Source organism: Lissotriton vulgaris, chromosome 5, assembly GCF_964263255.1.
Source record: "Lissotriton vulgaris chromosome 5, aLisVul1.2, whole genome shotgun sequence".
Taxonomy (NCBI): Eukaryota; Metazoa; Chordata; class Amphibia; order Caudata; family Salamandridae; genus Lissotriton; species Lissotriton vulgaris.
Window position 1 is genome coordinate 1,423,167,644 of NC_141693.1, and position 23,499 is coordinate 1,423,191,142.

The 23,499-nt window shown below is 45.2% G+C and overlaps 1 protein-coding gene and 1 long non-coding RNA gene across 3 annotated transcripts in view; one reads left to right on the plus strand and one right to left on the minus strand.

Annotated features, from left to right (window-relative positions):
- The window catches only part of C5H6orf132 (chromosome 5 C6orf132 homolog), a 124,172-nt gene extending 112,185 nt beyond the window's left edge, over window positions 1-11,987 (minus strand). The window contains exon 1 of the mRNA XM_086923358.1: window positions 11,399-11,987. Within this exon, the coding sequence (XP_086779484.1) occupies window positions 11,399-11,534 (136 nt within the window). The 5' untranslated portion in view covers window positions 11,535-11,987. The remainder of the gene's footprint in view (window positions 1-11,398) is intronic.
- A 546-nt stretch (window positions 11,988-12,533) lies between these two features.
- Window positions 12,534-23,499, plus strand: part of LOC147712684 (uncharacterized) — a 103,394-nt gene continuing 92,428 nt past the window's right edge. Inside the window, exon 1 of one of the 2 annotated variants that reach the window (XR_015296013.1) lies at window positions 12,534-12,674. This is a non-coding gene — a long non-coding RNA (uncharacterized LOC147712684). The remainder of the gene's footprint in view (window positions 12,675-23,499) is intronic. The other variant, XR_015296012.1, reaches the window with a different exon arrangement.

Genomic DNA, 23,499 nt, shown 5'->3' on the forward strand with positions numbered 1-23,499 from the left:
AGCGCTCGTAATCTTAGTTTGTGCCGAACCTCAGCTTTGTCCTCAGCATACAGGAGCTTTTATTGCTTCACAAGAACCTGGGTAAAATGCTGCTCTGTACACTCACATGAGAGAGTGAGAGTGAGCGTGAGAGAGTGAGGCGATGCGAGTCTGGGAGGTAGTAAAAGTGAAGAGCCTTTGAGTGGCACTGTGGCTCAACAAGAATGGAACTGTAATGGAGGATTCAAAGTTTTCGCCATTTAATAAACACAAAATTTCATTATCTTCTCCCAAACACAAAGTTCTTTTTCCATATAAAGTGGTCTTCGTTGGGGTTTGTTAGCAATTGATTACAGGGAGTTTCTCAGCCAGCTGGTTTCACTTATATGCTTGATGGAGCAAGGACTCGTAGAAAAGACACTTGCTCGGACGGAATCCTCTCACGTAACTTTTAACTTCTTATTAACGTTGTATTGTGTAGATTAATATGCCCAACATATTACACTAAAGAAGAAGCTTGCCTATGTGTTATACTAATAAGTAACTTGAGTGGGATTCTAAAATGGCCGCTAATTGAAAATCTTTAGTACGCATGCGTCTACTGCATCTACATAGTATGACATGATGTCGCTTGGAGGGAATTTTGTGCGCTTGTGCAGTTGCTGACAAAATGTCTGCTTTGAAACTCACATGCTTGGCATCTGCTTTGCTGAAAACAAACAAGTTATTTTACTTTTACTAATGCTACTGCAGGGAAAGTATTAATAAGTAAATGGGGTTAGAATAGAGATAGGTGGTATACAGTGAAACCATTAATTTTTTTGCTGCACATGCGTAGTACGCTTGAGCCAGAAGAAAATGACACTTGAACCATGTCCAATGACATAAAGGGACTGTTGCGGCCCGTGGAGGGAGTTCCGTGGGGCGGAAAAGCGGGGCAGGGGAGGGTGGGGGGTAGAAACACCAGAATATGGATGATAGGAGGTAAGTAAAAAATTAAATAAATAAAACAATTTTTTTTGTACGCCATTCATCGGAAAATGCGATGCAGCACGCACTACGAAATTTGTTTTATTGATTTAATTGTTAACTTACCACCAATCATCCATATTCCGGTGTTTACTACCCCCCCCCTGCCCCTCCCCTGCCCCGCCTTTCTGCCCCATGGAACTCCCTCCATGGGCCGCAACCGTAAAGGGATACATATCCTGGGAAACGTCTCAGTGCAGCAGTCAGCAGCCTGAACAGCTCACAAGTAACGGAAAAAGGATGTTTTCAGCTCCTCTGTAAACTTAATGTCCAAAGTGAACTTCCTTAACTCAGTGGGTAGCTAATTCTAAAGTTTAGCTATCAGAAATGAAAATTAGGGGGGAAAAAATTAGGGGCTACCCCTTCTATTTCTTTCTATCCTAGGATATTCAGAAAACCTTAGTTTTCTGAAATGAAAGATCTGGTTGGGAAGCAGGCAGAAAACTATCCCTCAGATAACATGGGCCCTTTTTGTGCCTAATCACCAGGGCCTTACACTGAATAGGTTTCTCAACTGGGAGCGAATGCAGTTTTTCAAATGAGAAGCATTGGAATATTGTAGCGGAATGTTATGGACTACCCTAGCCGCTTCATTTTGGACCATCTGTAAGTGCCCTAGATAAAGTGCATTTGCATATCCAGTCTAGGACCAGGAACAAACTTTAAGATTTTATATGTTGATCTTAATAAAGAGAAGCAGGTGGGCATGATAGTTTGAATTTGGGGGGTGGGGGGAGGGGGTGTCGAAAAACAGCTCCTTACCAAATTCCTTGCACCTTATATGTCAGCAACATCCATAAGGCAGTGGAAGTGGCCACGCCCACATGGGCTGGCAGTTTATGACATATAAGGTGCAAGGAAAGCCGTGTGGGTTAACTAGCTGCCACAGAAGAAGAGATACTTTTCTCGAAACGCGTCTGGCAAACCGGCAAATAATGGATTGAGGAGGCTGGTGTTCGCGCATTTGCCTGTGTGCGCTGCTGTTGTCAATAAAAGGTGAATTTATCGTCTGCCTGCTGGTTTCTCTCTGGGGGCAACCCTTTACGTTTGGATATATATATAAAAAATATATATATATATATATATATATATATATATATATATATATATATATATATATATATATATATATATATCACAAGGCCGGCTTCTTAGGAACACAGAGACTTAATGACTTGAAAGCAGATGTAAAAGTAGGAAGATGTGCAGCATGGGAACTGTCCAACAGAAAAGATTGAAGCCATTACTGGGGAAGTCTTTGAATCCCTGTGTCCTCCAAGTATTCCAATACAATAGTATGAGATAGTGTCAAAAGGCTGCTGACAAGTCCAATTGGACAAACCTGATCTAGGTTTACTTTAATGAATTCTGCTAGTTCTAGCATGGTGGTTTTAGTGCTCAATTCTGGACGGAAGCCAGATAGAGTTCTATAGAATAGCTGGTTCTCTTCCAAAATCTCCAAGAGTGGTTTGTTGACCATCTTTTCCAACATGTATTTAAATTGTTGGGAAAAGAGAGACTGGCCAAAAGTTACTCAATCATTTGATCTGCATAGTTATTTTTCCAAGAAGTGGTATCCAGCTTGTGGGGACCACTCCTGGCTCCAGGAACCTACTAAAAAAGGTAATTCAAATAATGATTGATCACGAAAAAAGTGCAATATTTAACTTGTGGTGGGCAGGGGTGAAGAGGGGAGCCTGAATTTCAGTTCGAGATTGCATGTACTGATTCTTTTAGTGAGATTTTGTTAAATGCATTTAAGAAGGGACCTTCGGCTTCGATCTCTCTTTCCTGGATGGATATATCACCCTTGCCATCAAAATCGGCCTAAATATTTTTGTTGCGAGAAAGAAAGGGAAAAAAAGAAAAATCAGGTAAATTGTTTCGTAAATCTGGGAAGGAAAGAAACTTTGTTGATATGCTAAAGGAGTGAAAAAGGAGTGTACAACTCCGAAAATCTCTCTTGGGGTATTAATCGCAGAAGAAATTTGGGTGATAAAGAAATTTGACTGCACTATACAGTTTAAATTACAAAAAACCTTTTAAGGTATCCTTATATACTTTCTTTGCCATGCCATCATAGTTTTCCCTTCTGACTGTTTATAGTGCCTTTTGTCTTCTGTGAGAACAGGGAAAAAACAAGGAGAGTAGGGCATCAATCTTTTAAATGGGTTTGGGATTATAGGCGCTATTTGGTTAATGTATGAGCCAGTTATTGATGGTGGTCACATCTGCTTTCATATTCCATTTTGGCTAGCAGGAGAAAGCAAACATGGAAGGTTCTTTTCTGAGATTTTATGCCATGCACAAGATGGTTTGGCTGTGCCATGGTTGTGAGAATTCTCCCTGAAGAGAGAAATTAAAATGAACTAGCCAAGGATCTGTTCAGATAAGGTGATCTGGTGTGCCTAGCTGGAGATTGTAAAAAAACAAAAAACAAATCAAGAGTGTGGCTTGCTTTATGAGATGCCACTATTTACAATTGCATGAGATTCCAATCAAGTAAAGCTTCTTTTAATAAACTGCATACAGTCAGGGTCTTCCTTATGAACTTTGAAATCTCCCAATGCAGTAAAGTTTGAGTATTGGATAGAAAAATCCCTAACGCATTAGCTAGTTTCAAGGGCGGATAAATTAATGTTTCCGAGAAGCAGCAATTAGGAGGACTTTTAATTGAAAACAGCACACCTTCTGTGCCTTGAAAGCCTAAACCTTGGTCATAGGTGCCCAAGAAGTGCGAACAATATCTCGAGGCAACTCCCCATCCAGAGCGGCCTTGAAGATCCAGGTGGACAAATGAGAACCCACAAGCTAGATCAGGTACCAAGGATTCCCTTAACTATGTTTTAGTTAAAAAAAACTAGGTCCCCCCTGTTTCACTGAGGAGGCTAAAAATGTCTAGTATGTGTTTTAGCAAGAATCTTGTGCTAATGAAGCACGCCACAATCTGATTGGTCATCGGGCAGTAATCATTATTAAATTAACTACATAACACCACTACTTTTTGACTGGTGTCTCCTGTTATTTTGTTTAGTACACACACAGGAACAAAATAACATGTGGAACAGGGGGTTGTCCAATTTCAGTGAAGAGACAATCGGGCAGTATGGCTGGAGCTGGATGTGGGCCTGATGGATGCAGATGGGTTTGCCTGTGGCGCACCAGGGGTGCGTCTGCACCCATTCCATAGGGGGGTTAATTTCAACCCTGCTCAGTTGCCACACACTAGAGCGTGTCAATGTCAGAATGTGCCTCAGGGTGGGACGGTCCACTTGGTAAAAAATTCCTTCCTATTTTCCTCTGCAATAACAGACTGGGGAGCAGGTTACTGTCCAAGAAATCAGCTACAGTATTTTAAATTACCAACCTAAAAATCACAGAGGATTAGGCAAAAACTTAAAGTGCATAGTGCTGTGCCACAGGAGCAAGTCACTGGCAGCGTGACTGTGCACCATTGTACATTAATAGGGGGGCATTCCAAGCCAAGCTCGGTCACCACACACTAGATCACATCTATCTAATATGGTTCTTCTAGGGTGGAATGGTCCTCTGTGCAAGATCCTGTTAAAGAAATATGGACATTGGGAGCAGTGGCACCTGCTAATTAAGGGCAGTGGTGAGGGAATGAAAAAAATGCAAACAATCACTTACCTGTGTGCCGCCACCTCTCGGTCCTCTTCACCCACTTCAAGGACTCCAGGGCAGGAGGCACGAACAGTAAGCACCCAGGCTTCCAGGCTCCCCTAAGCTAATAGCAACGCTGCAATGCAGCTTTGTGATTGGTCTGAGTGCTGTTGTCTGGCGCTCATACGGGGAAAAGGAGCCTGGGCATGCTCTTCAGTCAAGCTGTAATGCAGTCTGGGTGGAGAACATGCAAACTGTGCATGGGGTTTGGCCAGCCCGAGACTACCAGCCAAACCTTCATGCACACTTAAGAGTGTGTGAACCACTCCTCCTCCAGCAACTCTGTGAAAGCCTCACCCCTACCCCGCTGAGTAACAACGCAAAAATGAAATGATAATAAAAATGAGTTATTTTCTTTTTGACCTTCTCAGGGGGCGACGCTTCTCAGCTTTAGCGGAGGAGCCACCACTGTTTGGGAGAGCAGAAACCCTAAAGAAGTCATGCTCGCTACCCCTATGCCATTGCTTAAAAACCCTATGAAGTGCTAGTCAACCGATGTGATTCCAGCATTTTGACAACTAAACTTTTTTAAGTGTGTATTTCTTCAGCAATTCTAGTTTAAGTGGCTGGCTCCTTCTAGTTTAAGTGGCGGGTTGTTTGTGTCAGATCACAGTCTATAACACCGGGTTGCTGTATGTATATACATCTCTGGCTACCAAAACAAATGGTTTCCAATAGGAGTGAAGGTCAAGGCCGGACTGGTCTATAGGGCAATCACATTGCCCAAAGTGCTGCTCTGACAGGTCACTGTGTGGGCCATTTTTTTGGCTGTTCATGGGCCTGTTTTATGGTCTGCTGGGCGGATTTTGCAGTTCATTTCCCAGATATTAAAGGAAGCATTGTCTGCAGCAAGCTCTAATCCATGCAGTCATCCATACCTGACGAAACACCAATACAGCGTGTCTTTACAAGTTCAAAAACATCACAGTTTGCAAACATGGGACAATTTTTTTAGCTAACTAATTCACTAACTTTTGACTTAGTTCTCCCAAAGAGCCAAACGAGAGAGATTTTGAGTACGGCCTAATACTTTGCATTTCCTGATGTGGCCACCAGCGAATGAGGAATACCTCTGAACATGTTACACAACGAAGGAGGGTGGGACAGAGATTTGCATGACAACTACTAGAGCTCCCCCCTAAAAAAGGATAGCATTTTTGCATGTCACATTTTTTGCATGTGTAGAGTTAGAAATAAAAGACTACTTTTTCTTTCTTTTTTTTTTTTACTTTTTCTTTTGTTTTTTTAAATTTGGCTGATCATTGATTTATTCTTAGTACTGCTTGCACCTGCTCGATCATAGTTACCACTGAACGTCTCCTGGACAGAAGGCATACTAGACCCAGTTGAGCGGGATTCATAGTAGGTTGGGCCCGGGACATCAGGAGTAAAAAGGCCTTGAACACCACATTTGGGCCTAGTAGAGCCTGCGTGCCCTGTGACTTCTGAAAAGGGTCCTGACAACTGGCGGCATGCGGTGGGGCGCCTAATGTTTAAGAGTCAAAAATACAGAGGTTGCACTTATCCATTTCCAACTTGCTTCAGTACTGCAATAAGTCCAGTTATTTTCGTCTATGCATGAAGGGGACATGCATAAGCTACACAGGTTTGGGAATTGATCTCAGCACAATGTCCATAGATCACATGAAAGGTTTATGTAGGGACAGAGGATTCCCAGGAGTAGAGTTAGGGAGGTCCTTGCTAATTTCATTAGTGACCAGTTTGCGCTACAGGGTGAAAGGGAGGAGGATGATGTAGCAGACTCTGGGGAGGGACCCATGGTAGGAACCCAGGAAGAGAACGCTGAAGACTCAGCATCTAGGATCCTCTTAGCACAGATTGAATCCAGGCACAAGCCATGTGTGTCCCTAATGCATTTTCCAGAGTTTTACCAAGACACTCAACACCCTTACTTTCTAGAAAATCTCAGGTGTGCACACCACCTCATTGGAGAGCTACACTGGCTCCCTTTTACAAAACACAGTCATTTCAAACTCCTCACGCACACATACAAACCCTTACACAACACTGGTCTACCATACCTCAAACAACCGCATACACTTTCCCCAGCCCGAGACACCTACGCTCAGCCTCACTCTCGCACATCCTCCGCATTCACAATAGAACAGGAGGTGGTTAGTTCTCATGCATTGCACCAAAAATATGGATCGGCTTCCGACATCACATCAGAGCCTCCTCCTCACATCTTGAGTGCCACAAGAAGCTGAAGACCTGACTCTTGGAATTACTCGGAGCATACACCCACCTACGCACCTGCTCAGGCACCTGAATGCCCTCACGGGTGATTTGTGCGCTATACAACTAGACATTACATAACAATGGGGGACACTTGGAGCCTGGCCTATTTTCTGCCCCAGTGCGACCTTGGTGGAGGGGCCACATGTGGGATAAATCCGTGATGACAAGGTTAATACCGTTCCATCTGGGCTGGTTCTGGGCAGCGATGCCTGGATACCTTTAACCCTGTAAAGTGTCCCTGCCTGAATCAGTGGGCAATGTAAACAAGGGAGCTCGACGGCAAGAGAAGAAGACATGCGTTGTGGTCCTCAGGAAGTTACACACCAATCCCAGTTAAAAACATACAATACGTCAGCACCTGAGTGTGTAGTTGAAAATGGGAACGAAGGAGATATACAAACCAGATATGGGAAGGGGCAGAGCAGAAATTCAAAATATGCGGCTAAAAAGCCATAGTAGAATAGAATTGTTCAGTAGCCACAAAGCAATGATTAGCACTTCTCCAAGACTCATCAAACTAGTACGATGCAGAATAGAGTCAGAGGGAGATACTAACCTGGCCACGATCAACTTAGTGAATTCACATGGGAAGAATGCCTTAAGATCAAATGGCTCTTGGGTCTACAACTAGCAAGGTAGGTTTCATCTTTAAATACAGAACTATGTTTCAAAATGACAACTGTGAGAACATGCCTTCGCAGTTACTTGAAACTGTCAATACACCCAATAATCTGAGCCAAGGAGATGCCATGACTGCTTTGCAAAGCTTTGAAGACACCCCTAAAAAGCCAATTTTCTGTCAGCCGAGTTATAAGAGTGATGACGCAGAATAGAATTGCGATTGTGTCGTGTTAGCAATCCCAGGAAGGCCATAAGTACAGAGATCGGATTACAGAAGATTTAATTTCCCTAATGCTTTTCCCAGATTTTAGTTTTAGCGCGATGGTCAATGGGCAATAGTGGTCGTTATTTCAGACCCAATTAGCTAATACATTGAATATTGATTTTCTAGTAAAGGTAATAAGTTTGAACAGGTGTGGACATTAATGGGCCAGTGAAACTGGGACAACAAGATAGCTCTGTGTGAACAAGACACTGATTCTAGTGCCACAATTTCACTTTGCAGATTGTCATCACCAGCTGCGTTAACCCACCTGCCTCAATTGAAGCAAAGAAAGACTGAAAGACCCAGAATGCAATGCCTTTTAAATGACAGCTCGGGAATGGAAACATAGTACCCTACCGAAAATTAGCAACCCCACATGTACAACTGATGTTCTTTTTAATGCCCATGTGGAATAACAAAATATAATGCTAATATTAAAAAATGTATTTTCAAAATACAGCGCCTACAAAAGGATGAATACTAAAGCTCACAGAGCGCATAAACATGAACTTGTGGGCACCCTTTCATAGCTGGCAAGAAACCCCTTGACGCTCACATCTTTAACCAGACCTACCTTTTAGCCAAAGGAAAATTACCAATCTGAGACTGGTAGTTTCGCTGTAATATTGTGAAACTGTAAATTAATAACAGTCTAGCACATAGAACAATGCAGGTCTACTCTGCAGCTACGCTCTTTGCAAAAGATATTTATCCAGTCTTATCAAGTGGAAGAAACCCACGCACCACCACATACATCACTGTGAAAAGGTGAAGTGGGTTGGCAAACATTTCGAGTTTCCCAGATCCATATATGTCACTAGCCGTTTTCATTACATTCTGGGATGTAGTTCTGATTTTATAAAGGGACAAACAAGACTACAAGTCCAAGAAAGCAAAGCTAAATCCTGGACTGGATGAGCTCTCATGCAAGGACCGGGGACACTGGAGGGCTCCAGGATTGTATGGGCTGGGGGTTAACAGGGTAAAAGCTTCAACATTCCAGCTCCAGTGTCAGCACACTGCAGACACGCTGCTGTAACGCCTCAGTAACCACATAACAGGAATCCAATGTTTAATGCCAAAGACTGAAAACAATGCAGAGATAATTTCCTTTATTCTAGTAACTAAACCATCCAGTCTATGGTGTTTTCTTTATATTCTGGTACATGGCGCCCGATTTCCTTGTAATTAAGTTTGTAGCATCTTTTCACAACACCAAGGTCAGTGCTTAATTTGAGCAGATCAAGCAAACCAGCACTTATTTTGGGTGGCGGCACTTCTTTTTTCTCATCAAAGCTTGTTCCAGAGGAAGAGAGAGAAAATACACAAAAAGGGAAAATTTGGAAGAGAAAGGAAGGAAAAGCAATGACAAAGACAGCAAGGATGAAAATGAACATACAGAAATGAGATCAAGGGGCTGGTGGTGGATTAAAGAGTCATGAGGTGGATCCCTAAATACGCAACCTTGGTATTCGATGACCCGTCATTCGATTGTACGGGCTATGGGCTTCTGAGCAAAACTTTGCGCCCCAGCACTAATTCTTTTACAAATTATTCACTGACCAATATCTAATAATACTTGCATCAGTGACATCAATGTATACCCTTTAAGGTGTCAGCAGTTAACGAAGTTTTAATGCTTGCTCGAGAACCAATGCCTTTCTCTTTATGAACGTAGAACTACAAGTAGCAGAACGCAAATTAAAAATACCAGAATTTACTAGATACTCAGACGAGTAATGCTATGCTTTGGTACCCCTATTCACCAGGGAAAGTGTCATTAAAGCCCTCCCCCAGTCACTTCATCAAAGTACTTCATTCAGAGGGCACTCATTTACAAATAATATTTAAAGCTCTAGCCACTTTTTAAATTAAAGTCTGCAAATGTTATCTTCAACATGATTTTTCGAGCTAAATTTAGATCCCACGGTAGTCATGAAGAACAATTAAACACAAATTATCAGATTAAGAACAGTTTTTTTTGCACAAAAAAACCCCAGGGGCGCCAGCCTATTTGATTAAGCTCTACACTTACAGTCTTAAAGTTACCAGATGACTCCATGTCTTCGGAGATACAATGCCCCAGTCTAAGACTTCCCTGTCACAAATCATTGTTTTCAGGTGTATTTGTTCAATTAGATCAATTAAATTGAACCTGGACTACGATGCCCAGAATTCATTAGGACGTTAAACAGAACCTCGGAGTGAGGCATGGAGACCCTTGCTCAATGTATACTTTTCCGTCCTTTTTACTAAGCGTCCTCGCTCTCCAAGCATTGTCACGCCGATACACCCCTGCTGTTTCCCAGGTCCATGCATGATGTGCTGCTGCAGTCCAGGTTTATTCTGTGAATTCTGGGGCTTGCAGTCTTGTTTATTCAATTATAAAACAGGACTAGAAGTCCTAGAATTCTAAGGAAAAGGTCTGGACTGGGGCAGCACGTCACACGTGGACATCGGAAACTTGGCAGCTATGCGGAGTACGGTAGCTATGATGCCAAGGTAACAATCAGTTACAAAAATGCTCTGTTTTTAAATATATACTATTGCAATTTATGCTGGGTTTGAAGCCCTTCTAATTTTTGACAAAACAAGGAACGTAATCTCAAGCAAATAAAGGGATTGTTCACAGGATCACACAATGACAAGATGAAAAGATACCTTAATATAACCAAGATCGTAATATTACAACCCTGGGCTTTTTTATTTGCAATCATGGTTTCTAGTTATGTTCGTTGTATTGCATCAACTACGGTAAACCAGAGCTCCAACTCATAGAAGGCATTTTGTGGTAATACAAATATACATGAACGGAGGAACGTGCCCCTGCTGATGACGTTATTTGGCACTTCCATGATGATAGACCAAGTGTCCATCCTAAACTACCTATTTGTGTAGGGCAATTAGGTCTCCTGATTCCAGAGATAACAATCTGACCACTCCGCCACATCCTCAGCAGTCCAGGGTACCCGTTTGTCGGCCTCAGTTGTCCCGCTGTAAAATGGTGCGTGGGGTCAACACGCAGTGCTGTGATGTGTTGTTGGTATTAATATTTGCCACTTGTATGCCACTAAATATGTCATTAGTGCGGTATTGATGGACAGATGAGAGGGGGACAAGTTTAACTAGGGGCGGCCTCCTGATGGCCACACTAGGCCTGGAGAGCATGAAAGGCGGAGTCATTGGGGAACCCCCGTTGTTGACAGTAGAGTTTAGGTAAAGATAGAATGTCGACTACCCAGAGCTCCGATCTATCCAGGAGGAGCGCACCAGACCTAGAGGGTTGCTTTGCATTCTTGGACCTGTTCTGTATAACAGCGGGGCTACAAGTCCCCGAAAAAAGCTCCCCTGGATTAACTAGCTGCTTGCGCAAAGACCTAGAAACATTGAGAGCTCGGAGACGACCGAGGCCAACAAACACAATTAGGCAAAAGACAAATCATTCAAGAACAAAACCCACTGAATGACACCACTAAGATTTCCACAGGGGTTGGAAAGCAAACAGGAACATGTTATTTAAAAAGTAAGAACGGAAGGATTTATGGTAAATGCTATACTGACCGTAGGTGTTCTTGTCTCCTTTGCTGGAAGTCTGTGGTACCATCCAGGGTGGATTTGGGGCAAAGAGGTTGTCGTTGGCCTGCTTCTTTCCAAAGAGCCTGGTCAGGGTGCCTGATTTGGAGTGTGTCTTCTTCATGGCGTCGGGTGCTGGGCCGGACCTGGGGTGCTCCGGGCCTGCTGCTCTAGCAGGGCATGCTGCGGTATGGGGCGCAGGGCGGCGGTGGCTGTATACTGACGGGCGCAGGTGGAACGCTTTGGGCTGGCCCACAGGGGGAGGAGAGCAGGGAACACCCAGCCTCTTCCTGCAAGACTGAAACTCGCACAGGTAGGACGCCTCTCGCGCTCTCCCAGGGATCTACCCGGCCCTTCCCGAGGACGAAACTGCCCTCCTCCCGGTTAGAGCTGTCAAGAGGAGCTGCTGTCCTGTCTGCTGTCGGAGTGGACTTTGGAAGCGTGACGCACCAGGGAACACCTCAGTGAAAATATTTCACAGGGTGCGCAGCGCTGCCCTGCAAATTCTGGCCGCAAAGCGCGACCAAACTGTCCGTAGGGAGAGGGCACCGACAAGGGAGCTGCTGTGCTGTGTTGTTCCACAGATTCCTGGAGGGTAAATGTACTAAAAGCGATGTCAAAATGGCGTGTAGACTGGGGTTCCGTTATACAAATCCTGGCCCTGCATTGGCCACACCGTCGCTCCTGCAGGTTGGAAATAATGCTGTTCTCGGTGCCTGCCCTCTCACAGAGCGCCTGGCCTTTCAGAGTGTAGAAATGCCATGGCAACAGCAAGGGTGAAAGTAACAAAGGTGCTGCTCCGCTTTTCACCACGAAAGCCCTGGTAACATGAGAGTTAAGGTAAGCCGTGCTTTAAAAATCCTGCTCGGCACAATGAGCAAAAAAACACAACTGGAAGCAAGTAGAGGATGTGTGGCTGACTCCTGCGGTGATGTGTGGTCCCTCAAGTGCACCTTTATGGCCAGCCTGTGAGGTGCTGTTGTAGGTTAGCACGTGTGCCTCGTGCTGGTTCACTAGTGCTGCTGCCGTGTGTCAGTACATCAGTGCAAGGCTGGGCGGAGCAGAGCAAACAAGCGCCATTACTCATCAAATCTAAACACACACACGCTGCTGGCTTCCGGGCAGTCCGTAGCGGAGTTTAAACACACACAGGTAGCTGTTGACTCAGAACCCGTCCTTCTTTCCGAGGCGGAAGGCGCGCAGCAGGCAGTGATGTCTGCTCTCCCTGAGACCAGCGATCCGGCGTCACCCATGCAGCAGACAGGTGAGGCGCTCACTCCTGTCGGTTCACTTCGCTCGCCTTACCTTTCCCCTAACCACACCCTCTCTGTAACTACAGCAACTGCCCGGGCCACATTCTTAGCTGCTATCGCGGCCTTCCACAACGAGGCATTGTTAACAAACGCAGAGACACTTCATTAAGAGCCAGCACAGATTGTGGGGCAGGGACAAGGCTTCCAGCAGCCCACGCGCCTCTTTGAAAAGTCCCACGGCTCCCTTCTTCAGCCGCTCATATTATTCTTCAAAAAACAGTGCATAGTTCCAAAATGCCTAAGTGCGTTATACTATAACGAGAAAGATAACTAGTGAGGTAAGGCATCTGCAGCAGGAATCCACCTCGAGGGCATAGGCTCATGTCCTCCCATGTCAGGTGTGAGCATTTCAGCAAGTCTGCTCAGTTCATTTATTTTGTTGTCTGGTTCTTGCAGTTTTTGCATTAAAAATGATTTAAAAAAAGGCTTGGCAGAGATCGCATCAACAACAAAACAAGCATTTACAATGCAATGGTTTTGCCTTTGTTAAAGTTAGAGCTATTGGCATTGCTCTTGACATTATTTTTATTTATGTGTTTTTTTTAAAACATAAATAAATGGCATTGTCGTTTACAATGCCAATAGCTTAATCGCTCGCAAATGCATGACCTCTTGCATTTTACACCCACACAGAGCCACACACGCAAAGCCACCCACACACACATAGTCACCCACTGAATCTGCACTCTGAATCTGCACTCTGAATCTGCACTCTGAATCTGCACTCTGAATCTGCACTCTGATATAGGTACCTATCCATATACATACATCTGAGCATAGGCGTATAGGTACCAATCCATATACATACATCTGAGCATAGGCGTATAGGTACCAATCCATATACATACATCTGAGCATAGGCGTATAGGTTCCAATCCATATACATACATCTGAGCATAGGCGTATAGGTACAAATCCATATACATACATCTGTGCATAGGAGTATATGCACCAATATAAATATATGACCTTTTGAAGATGGCACTAGTCAAGAAATATAAAAGAATACAATGACAGTGAGATAGATTAATTTGCACAGGATCACATAACTGGGGAAACAGAGGAGCTGTGATTGGAACTCCAGCTTCTTATACATATAGACGACTATCTAACCTCTGGGTTCAGATACATTTGATTTTGAATACGCTGTGTGCATTGCAAGAATAAACAACTTAAAACCCCACGTTATGCCCCAGCAGTGCGCTTCATTCTGTGAGTAATAAGTGTAGTTATTACAGAGTAGTTCTAACCAGACGCATACAGCGCCCAGCATGTATAGCGCTATCTTATGAGCACTGTGGGACCCATCCCTGCACGTGTTAAAGTGTAGGAAAGAGTAGAAAAGAGAGCAGCGCTGATCTGGAGCCTAACACGAGCACGCTTCGAATCCGCACATTTTTGTTTTTATTTCTCTCCGGGAGCAATTATTCTCACAATTATTCTCCTGTTTTTTACATATAAGGACGGGGTGTTCTGTATTTATACACAACGCACAGAACACGGAGGCACAAATATATTGTTTCGAAGGCACGCTTACAAACTAGGGCTGCCCCCTCACACCAGTGACTTCTGTCCATGCGCTGCCACCCGTGACGCCATCGGTGATTTTATGTGTGAAGACATGAGCACTGCTCCGGAGGTTGTTTGTGCGAAATGTCTCTTCATAATGCCCCCATTTGTAAGTTTTTTTAAGTTTGCTCGCGCAATTAGCGGTTTCTAGCAATCCAGTCCACCAGGTGTATGCGAAACTGCAAACTAACAGAATACGTATGAAAGCAGTGCGCATTTATGTCACGATGTCAAGTAATGCGCGCCTGCCATGAAGAAATGAGCAGACACGGTTTGTTTCAAGAGGTGTACTGGGTGCAAACGAAACAGCAAGGCTGCGATGTAAAACGCAACAGACCATTGTAGCGAGAGGGGACGGTTATAGGCGCATTACCGAGGTGCCCCCCACAACGCCCGCACCTGAGTTGACTTAGCGTGCCTTGTGTACACTCATTGCTTAGCGCTCTGTCTTACGTCAACACACACCATTAATCACCGCCGACCATTGAGGCAGCAAAACAAAGGGGCTACCCCCTCTTACCTGGATAAGTTGGATCAATGCATTTAAAATTAATATACTGCCCAGGATATAAAAACTCCCATCCCCTACCTGTGAAGCTTTAGCCATGACCACAAAAAGGAAGTTACAGAAGGTAATTAACTTGTCTCCTGATGGATACCACTCAGATTCCACACCAGTAGAATAGATACCATCGCAGGACACATGTTATATGATACGCTGCACACGTCGATGCCACCTACCAGTTTCCCGAGCCGACGATGCAGACCTTGAGAGGCGGCATGTTTCTTCTCTTAAGCACCGGCAGTCTCACTGTGATGCAGGCGTTTGTTTACACGCGTGACTGAGGGGAGGAGCTGTGTCGTCACAGAAGACGGCCGGAGCAGGAAGGCGATGCAGCAGAGCAGATTAACGGGCATTGTAGAGCGGGAACGAACCAGACGCATACAGCGCCCAGCATGTATAGCGCTATCTTATGAGCACTGTGGGACCCATCCCTGCACGTGTTAAAGTGTAGGAAAGAGTAGAAAAGAGAGCAGCGCTGATCTGGAGCCTAACACGAGCACGCTTCGAATCCGCACATTTTTGTGTTTATTTCTCTCCGGGAGCAATTATTCTCACAATTATTCTCCTGTTTTTTACATATAATGACGGGGTGTTCTGTATTTATACACAACGCACAGAACACGGAGGCACAAATATATTGTCTTACAAACTAGGGCTGCCCCCTCACACCAGTGACTTCTGTCCATGCGCTGCCACCCGTGACGCCATCGGTGATTTTATGTGTGAAGACATGAGCACTGCTCCGGAGGTTGTTTGTGCGAAATGTCTCTTCATAATGCCCCCATTTGTAAGTTTTTTTAAGTTTGCTCGCGCAATTAGCGGTTTCTAGCAATCCAGTCCACCAGGTGTATGCGAAACTGCAAACTAACAGAATACGTATGAAAGCAGTGCGCATTTATGTCACGATGTCAAGTAATGCGCGCCTGCCATGAAGAAATGAGCAGACACGGTTTGGTTCAAGAGGTGTACTGGGTGCAAACGAAACAGCAAGGCTGCGATGTAAAACGCAACAGACCATTGTAGCGAGAGGGGACGGTTATAGGCGCATTACCGAGGTGCCCCCCACAACGCCCGCACCTGAGTTGACTTAGCGTGCCTTGTGTACACTCATTGCTTAGCGCTCTGTCTTACGTCAACACACACCATTAATCACCGCCGACCATTGAGGCAGCAAAACAAAGAGGCTACCCCCTCTTACCTGGATAAGTTGGATCAATGCATTTAAAATTAATATACTGCCCAGGATATAAAAACTCCCATCCCCTACCTGTGAAGCTTTAGCCATGACCACAAAAAGGAAGTTACAGAAGGTAATTAACTTGTCTCCTGATGGATACCACTCAGATTCCACACCTGTAGAATAGATACCATCGCAGGACACATGTTATATGATACGCTGCACACGTCGATGCCACCTACCAGTTTCCCGAGCCGACGATGCAGACCTTGAGAGGCGGCATGTTTCTTCTCTTAAGCACCGGCAGCCTCACTGTGATGCAGGCGTTTGTTTACACGCGTGACTGAGGGGAGGAGCTGTGTCGTCACAGAAGACGGCCGGAGCAGGAAGGCGATGCAGCAGAGCAGATTAACGGGCATTGTAGAGCGGGAACGGGGGCCGGAGACACGGGGGGCGGGAACGGGCATTGTAGAGCGGGAAAGGGGGCCCGGAGACACGGGGGGCGGGAACGGGCATTGTAGAGCGGGAAAGGGGGCCCGGAGACACGGAGAGCGGGAGGGGGGCGGGAACGGGCATTGTAGAGGAAAGCACGGTCACCAGCGGGAGGGGGGCGGGAACGGGGACGGGAGACGCTGCGAGCAGGAGAGGGGGTGGGAACAGCGGAAAATTAAAGCAAGCACTCACCTGGACTTCTTCCGGGTGCCTTCAATGCCGGAACACATTCGGGGGCGTTCCCGGCGTCGCGTGACGTCGGCAAAAGCCAAAGAATCTCGGGAACGCCCCGTGTCTGGTCCCGCATTGACGGACAGGCCCCTCATCCAATGGCTAGGCTCCATTTATGGAGCCAGCCAATGAATGACGAGGGCCGACCCAAACCCACACTACAGTACTCATTAGTTTTCGCCTGCGCGAAAAAGCTGCGCAGAAGCGCAGCTTTCGCCAGGCAAAACCTAAAAAGCCGCAGACGCCTTGGAACGGTAAATAAACGGTAAATAAAACAAGCCATAATTTAACCATGCGAGAAAGGGTTTTGTAAAACTGTATGATATAGCAGCAAATGGAAGCTGTTGGGCAAACGAAATAAAATGGATTGAAAAACTTTTTTTTTAAAGCGATACACGGAGGGGGTTGAAAGAATAGCGAAGGGGAGGGGCGTGGGTACATGAGAGTGGGTGGTAAGAGAAATCAAAATAAAGCAAGCTAGTGAAAGCAGTGGGCAAGTTGGCGTGGAGGCTGCCACTTGAATGGGCGAGATATATTAGATGAAGAAAGGAACAACTTGCATGGATAAGGTGGGTGAGGGAGCAGGGGCGCAACTAGGTCTTAATTTCGGGGGGGGCTAACATGGCAGATGAAGGGGCGTGGCTAATGTAAATCAATGGGGCGGAGCTAAAATGGCAGATAATCAGGATCGGTTAATGCTCTGGTCAAGCTGAGAAAAAAATGTGGTGAATTCTGCATTTGAAACTGGACAACAATTAAAGCACACATTTTTGTTAGTTTGATGCATTGCCCCCCAAAACCCATACTCACCCTGAATCTTAAAATTACCCCTGGCACACCAAAACACATACCCACGCTGAACCCTAAAATTAACCCCCTCACACCCTAAAACCAATACCCGCCCTGAAATATATAATTACCCCAGGCACCCCAAAACCCATACCCACTCTATCCCTAAAATTATCCCTCCCCGGCACCCCAAAACCCATACCCACCCCACACCCTAAAATTACCCCCTGGCACCCCAAAACCCAATACCACCCTGAACCCTAAAATCACCCCTCTGGAGACCCAAAACCCATACCCGCCCTGAACCTTAAATTCCCCCTGGCACCCCAGAAACCATACCCATGCTGAACCATAAATTCCCCCTTGCCCCCCAAAATCCAAACCCACCCTGAACCTTAAAATTACTCCAGGCACCCCAAAACCCATACCCATGCTGAACCATAAATTCCCATCTGGCACCCCATAACCCATACCCACCATGAACCCTAAAATAGCCCCCTGACATCCCAAACCCACACCTGCCCTAAACCTAAAATTACCCCTGGCACTATAAAACACATACCCACGCTGAACCCTAAAATTAACCCCATGGCACCTCAAAACCCACACCCACCCTGAACCTTAAAATTACCCCTGTCACCCCAAACCCCATACCCATGCTGAACCTTAAATGCCCCCCGGCAACCCATAACCCACACCCTCCCTGAACCATGAATTCCCCACTGGCACCCCATAACCCATACCCACCCTGAACCCTAAAATTACCCCTGGCACACCAAAACACATACCCACGCTGAACCCTAAAATGTCCCCTGGCACCCCATAACCCATACCCACCCTGAACCCTAAAGTAGCCCCCTGACATCCCAAAACCCACACCTGCTCTAAACCCTAAAATTACCCCTGGCACTATAAAACACATACCCACGCTGAACCCTAAAATTAATCCCATGGCACGCCAAAACCCACACCCACCCTGTACCTTAAAATTACCCCTGGCACCCCAAACCGCATACCCATGCTGAACCATAAATTCCCCCCGGCACCCCATAACCCATACCCACCCTGAATCATAAATTCCCCGCTGGCACCCCATACCCACCCTGAACCCTAAAATTGCCCCCTGACACCCCAAAACCCACACCTGCCCTGAACCCTAAAACGGTGAGCCCAATGGGTGTTGCGCGCCTGTGAGTGAGAAACATGGAGTGCGGGGTGGAAGCTTGCAAGCATGAGCAGCACGTGGTGGAGAGAACAAGAAAACCCATGTGCTCTTTTGGAGAGCTCAATACAATAAGTACTTCCCTGAATGCAAACAGTGGAAGGTTACAAGTTATCCAATCAAAAGGACAATGAAATAGCTGTGCTCCAGGGGCGGGATAAAAAAGAGAAGAGGAACGAAAGACATTGAATAAGAAGCAAGGAAATGAGTGAGAAGGAAGCTAACCAATGGTATGCAACAGGCAGGCCGAAGGCCCACTGTAAGTTTTGGTATGTTCCACAAAAGGATATTCTGACAAGCAAGACATGAATATCAGGAGTGGATGAATTTCTCAAAACAAACAACTTGATAACTTGTTCGGTATTGGAGTAGACAGTGTTTCATGGACGTGGCCAAAAACATGATTAGTTCTGAGTTACTGTATCAAGAAACAACAATATTGTAGCAGCAAGGACCGCATACACAAAGGAAAGTAATTCCATCCATTTTGGTTCAGGGTTTCTATTTTACAGATGAAGACAGTCTTTTTAAGTTTTGTATGACCTTTCAATTTGCATCTCCATTCTAGTACAGGCATATATTATATACTGATTACTCTACAGCTGATAACACAATTTGACTTATTTGTCCTATAAATGATGATAGGTGAATTATGCCCCACTATTAGCTGCAACATGTAGGTGACACAGACATTTATCACAGCAGGTGCCTAACTAATTGAGCTGTCATATGGCAGGCTTTGTGAGTGTTCTTATTTGACCTTCAATTTTCTTTTGCTAGATATTGTTATTGTAATTGGTGCAAGTAAGTTTGTAGCCAGCATCACTTTGCATTTTGGGACACTTACGTTCACTCTTACTTATGCTCTCAAAATGATTATTTTTGGTTAAAAAGTCAGGACTCTATGAGGATGCCAGTTGTGGCATTGAGACATAGGTAGATCAGTTATTCAGTAATGCCAATTCATTAGATGTCAACTTTCAGAAGTAATTCAGCAGTGCATTAAAGAAAACACACATCAGTGGACAGGGATTGCATTTAATATATTTGAGGTGTTCACAAAAAGTGTTTCTTTATAGTTCAGCGTTATGTTACAAATAAAAAAATGGTTGAGTAATATTTGTTGCTTTCGAGGTTTTAAGCAGTTTCAGCTACAGTTTATCCCACAGTTGAGTGAGTTCTGAATGCCATTTCCCATTAAAATTTGGTTGTTGACTTAGATATAGTTGATTTTGGCAGAAGCGCAGCAGTGGCAGGGGGGAAGAGGGTGAATTCAAAAAATTGCATTCTTCCTCCTCTGTTTTTTGACTTAGTTTTTGCTGGTTTTAGGACTCTGGGCACTTTTTCCCCGCTGACTAGTGCTAAAGTGCATGTGCTCTGTAGCTAAAATGTAATGGCTTTTGGTTTCTCCATGACTGGCATATTTGATTTACAAATAAGTCCCTAGTACAATGCACCACATGTGCCCAGGACTTGTAAATCAAATTCTACTAGTGTGCCTGGCTGATGAGGGTGATACCCCGAAACCAGTCCCATGATGCTTGTTTCCAGCCCAGGAAGGATCTGGCTGTCAGTTTGGGCTGGACTGTTCCCATGGGGAGCAGGGTCAAGACTGATTAGCATGTTGCTGGGTTTAAACTGGAATGGTGAGGGGAGCACACAACAATGGCTTTAGACTTATAACTTTGTACTGGGGTGAATATTTGAGATTGTTCAGCATTCTGTCCATCCGTTTTTCTATTTGCACTAGTGTGCTTGCAGCACTTGAGTCACTCACATGAGTAACCCGTTAAAGCTGTCTCAGGCCTGCCACTGCAGAGCCTGTGTGTGAAGTTTTAACCTGTCATTTCGACCTGGCAAGTTCACCTACTTGCCAGGACCAAATCTTCCCTTTTATTACATCTAAGCCACCCCAAATATATGCCCTAGGTAGCCCAATGGGCAGGGTGCAGTGTATTTCAAAGGTGGGACGTGTGCCCTTGACTTTTACATGTCCTTGTAGTGCAAACTGCTAAATTCATTTTTCACTACAACGCCTATCTGTTTCATAGATTAGCATTGGAGCTGCCTCGTAACACTTTACAAGTGCAACTTTCAATTGGGAACAGATAGAAAATTGGAGTTTGGTGATGCTGGATTCACAATGGAAAAACACATCTTTTAGCAAAGTTGGTTTTTAAATTGCAGGTATGTAAATGCCACTATTGGAATGTTGGCATTTTCTTACTTTAACCATTTTGTGCCTATGCATGTCCCTACAATACATGGCTGGGCTTTGTGAATTACCTCTAGACAGTTACACACAAAGGAAGCTGAGGTGTGCCCTGTATATCCTGATGACCCATCACCAGGTTGATGGGTCTTCCTGAGCTAGAGTGGTGAGAGGAGCTGACTAGGCTGTGCCTGTCCCCACACAAAGAGTTGCATAGCACTCTGTAGTGTGTCTGGAGCCAGGGCCTGGCAGGGCAGGGTCTTTTGCACTACAAATACTTTTCTTTGAAATCTACCTAATTCAAAGGCGAAAATGGGCATAAGTACTCGACCTCTGACACCATATACTCAGAAAACATATGAACTGAGGACATTCTGCCAGGAAGAAGAGCACTTGTGCTGCCACATTGTTCCTTGTTTTGTTTTTGTGTTGGCCTGCTGCCTGCTGCTTTTTGCTTGGGAGTGAGAGTACTGGACTTTACTCTCTACATCCTGCATCTAAAGGTGCTATGAGGGTTGTTTGGGCTTGCCTCCTGTTTCTGCAGTCTCGGGGACATCACATACTTCACTGGTCTCTTGCTACCAGCATGTGGGCTCCTCTGCTGTGAGTCCTGCTCTGACAAATGGTGCCAAATCCAGTCCTGGCCCTTTGGAGGTGAGTGTTTGGTGCTGCAACCCAAGAAACTGATGCATCAACTCCAAAGCTTCATTCAGAACGAGCGTATTCCCTGCAAAACGTACACATTGCCCCTGCCTGCATTGAAGCCGTGGACACCGCTTGCTGAGTACACTATGTAATAACCTTGATTTATAATGCAGCCCTGAATTTGCTGATGCAGTGCTTCCGAATCACTACTGCTGCATGAGTCCCAGACACCGCATCACGACGTCTGTGATGTACCGTCCTGACTCTGTCAAGTTCGGAACCTATGCATCACCTATGGCAGTGACGCATCACCTCCAGATTTTAACGCACTGTCCCCAAGCATCGATGCATCCAAGGTACTGTCAGCGAGTCAGCTTGACTTCTGTATGCTGTGATAAGCGTGGCTCAAATCCACCCGAGTGACTTACCGCACTCACCTATAGTCACTATATAGGAAGTCAGCCGGACAGTGGAGAAGAATAAACAAAAGTCTTTATTAGGCCAAACAACACTCATATGAGAGGGCCCTGTCCGACCTCACTCCTAGGAGTGCGAACGAGAGGACTGACTCTCTGCATCACAGCAATACATTATAATGCAATACAGTTAGTAAGGGTACGTCCCTTGTGGAAAATTACCGAAACCCGGGCCAGTGAACAATGCCATCATACAGCAGGCATCTGCACCTGCAAGGGATACATCGCTATCTCTACTCAAGGCCATGGAGCTAGGCTTCGGCGTCTCTGGGCATGAGAACATTACTGATAAAGAGACTTGTTAGTTTCGGCCACAGCAAGCCGAGAAACGAAAACTGCTGTCTTAGTGAATTTCTGTATTCCTGCGGGAGGGGCATATGAGCGAGCAGGGCCCGCAGGCACAGAGGGATACACAAAATGGTGGCACACAGGCTAAGCTAAGGAACTAATATGGTCACACGTACATTTGAATATGAGTAAAGGAACAAGAAAAATAATTCCGCGTAGGTACATATACGAACTTCATTAGTTAGCCATATGATGCTAACTCACACACCATCAATGGGTAATTGGGGTATCGAAAAGTGAATCCTATCAGACCTCCTTTTAGCATCATTGGCTAACTATGGCCACATTTATTTGCCAAAAGGTAGTGTCGACATCCAGTCTAGGGGCAGGACATTTCTACACCTTTCTTTTTATTTCTTTAGTCTAGAACATCTTCTGCAATAAACATCAACCAACTTGCATCAGCAGGAATTTCAGTAATCATAGAAGTTGTGTATTGACCAGGTAACTTCTTTTTCGGACGTAAATTCGTAGCACACATAGAGCAACATGGAGGGAGGCAATATACACAAAGGCAGCAAGTCAGTATTACACTCACCACACCAACCAAACCCATCAATATTTTCCAACCCCAGGAAGAAAAGGCACCCCAGAGCCACCCCTGTAAGGACCATGTCCCATTATCCTGATGCAGTTCAGTCGCTAATCTATGTAATTTCTGTACTGCCAAGTTAACAGTCGGAGCTGAGTCAGGGATATATACGCAACAAGATGTCCCGATGACGCGACAGGCCCCGCCCCTATCTGCCAGTATGACGTCAAGCACCATCCTGTTCTGGATCGTAAATAATCTCATAGCCTGAATCTCGACAGATATGTTGGTCGTAATGTCAGCTTCAGTGAGAACTACTTTTTCCATTACCCTGGACAGTCGCCGAATAGCCCTGCTGTTAAATATCGGACCCCAGAAAGGTAGCAAACCCTTAGAAAAATCAGTCCATTGTTGGTACGAGGTGTCCGTCTGATCAACGTCATCTACCTGAAGCTCCCTCCTTTTGCGCTGGTCTTGCGGACCGGGGAATCTACGATGTGTTCTGTGATAATCAGAAG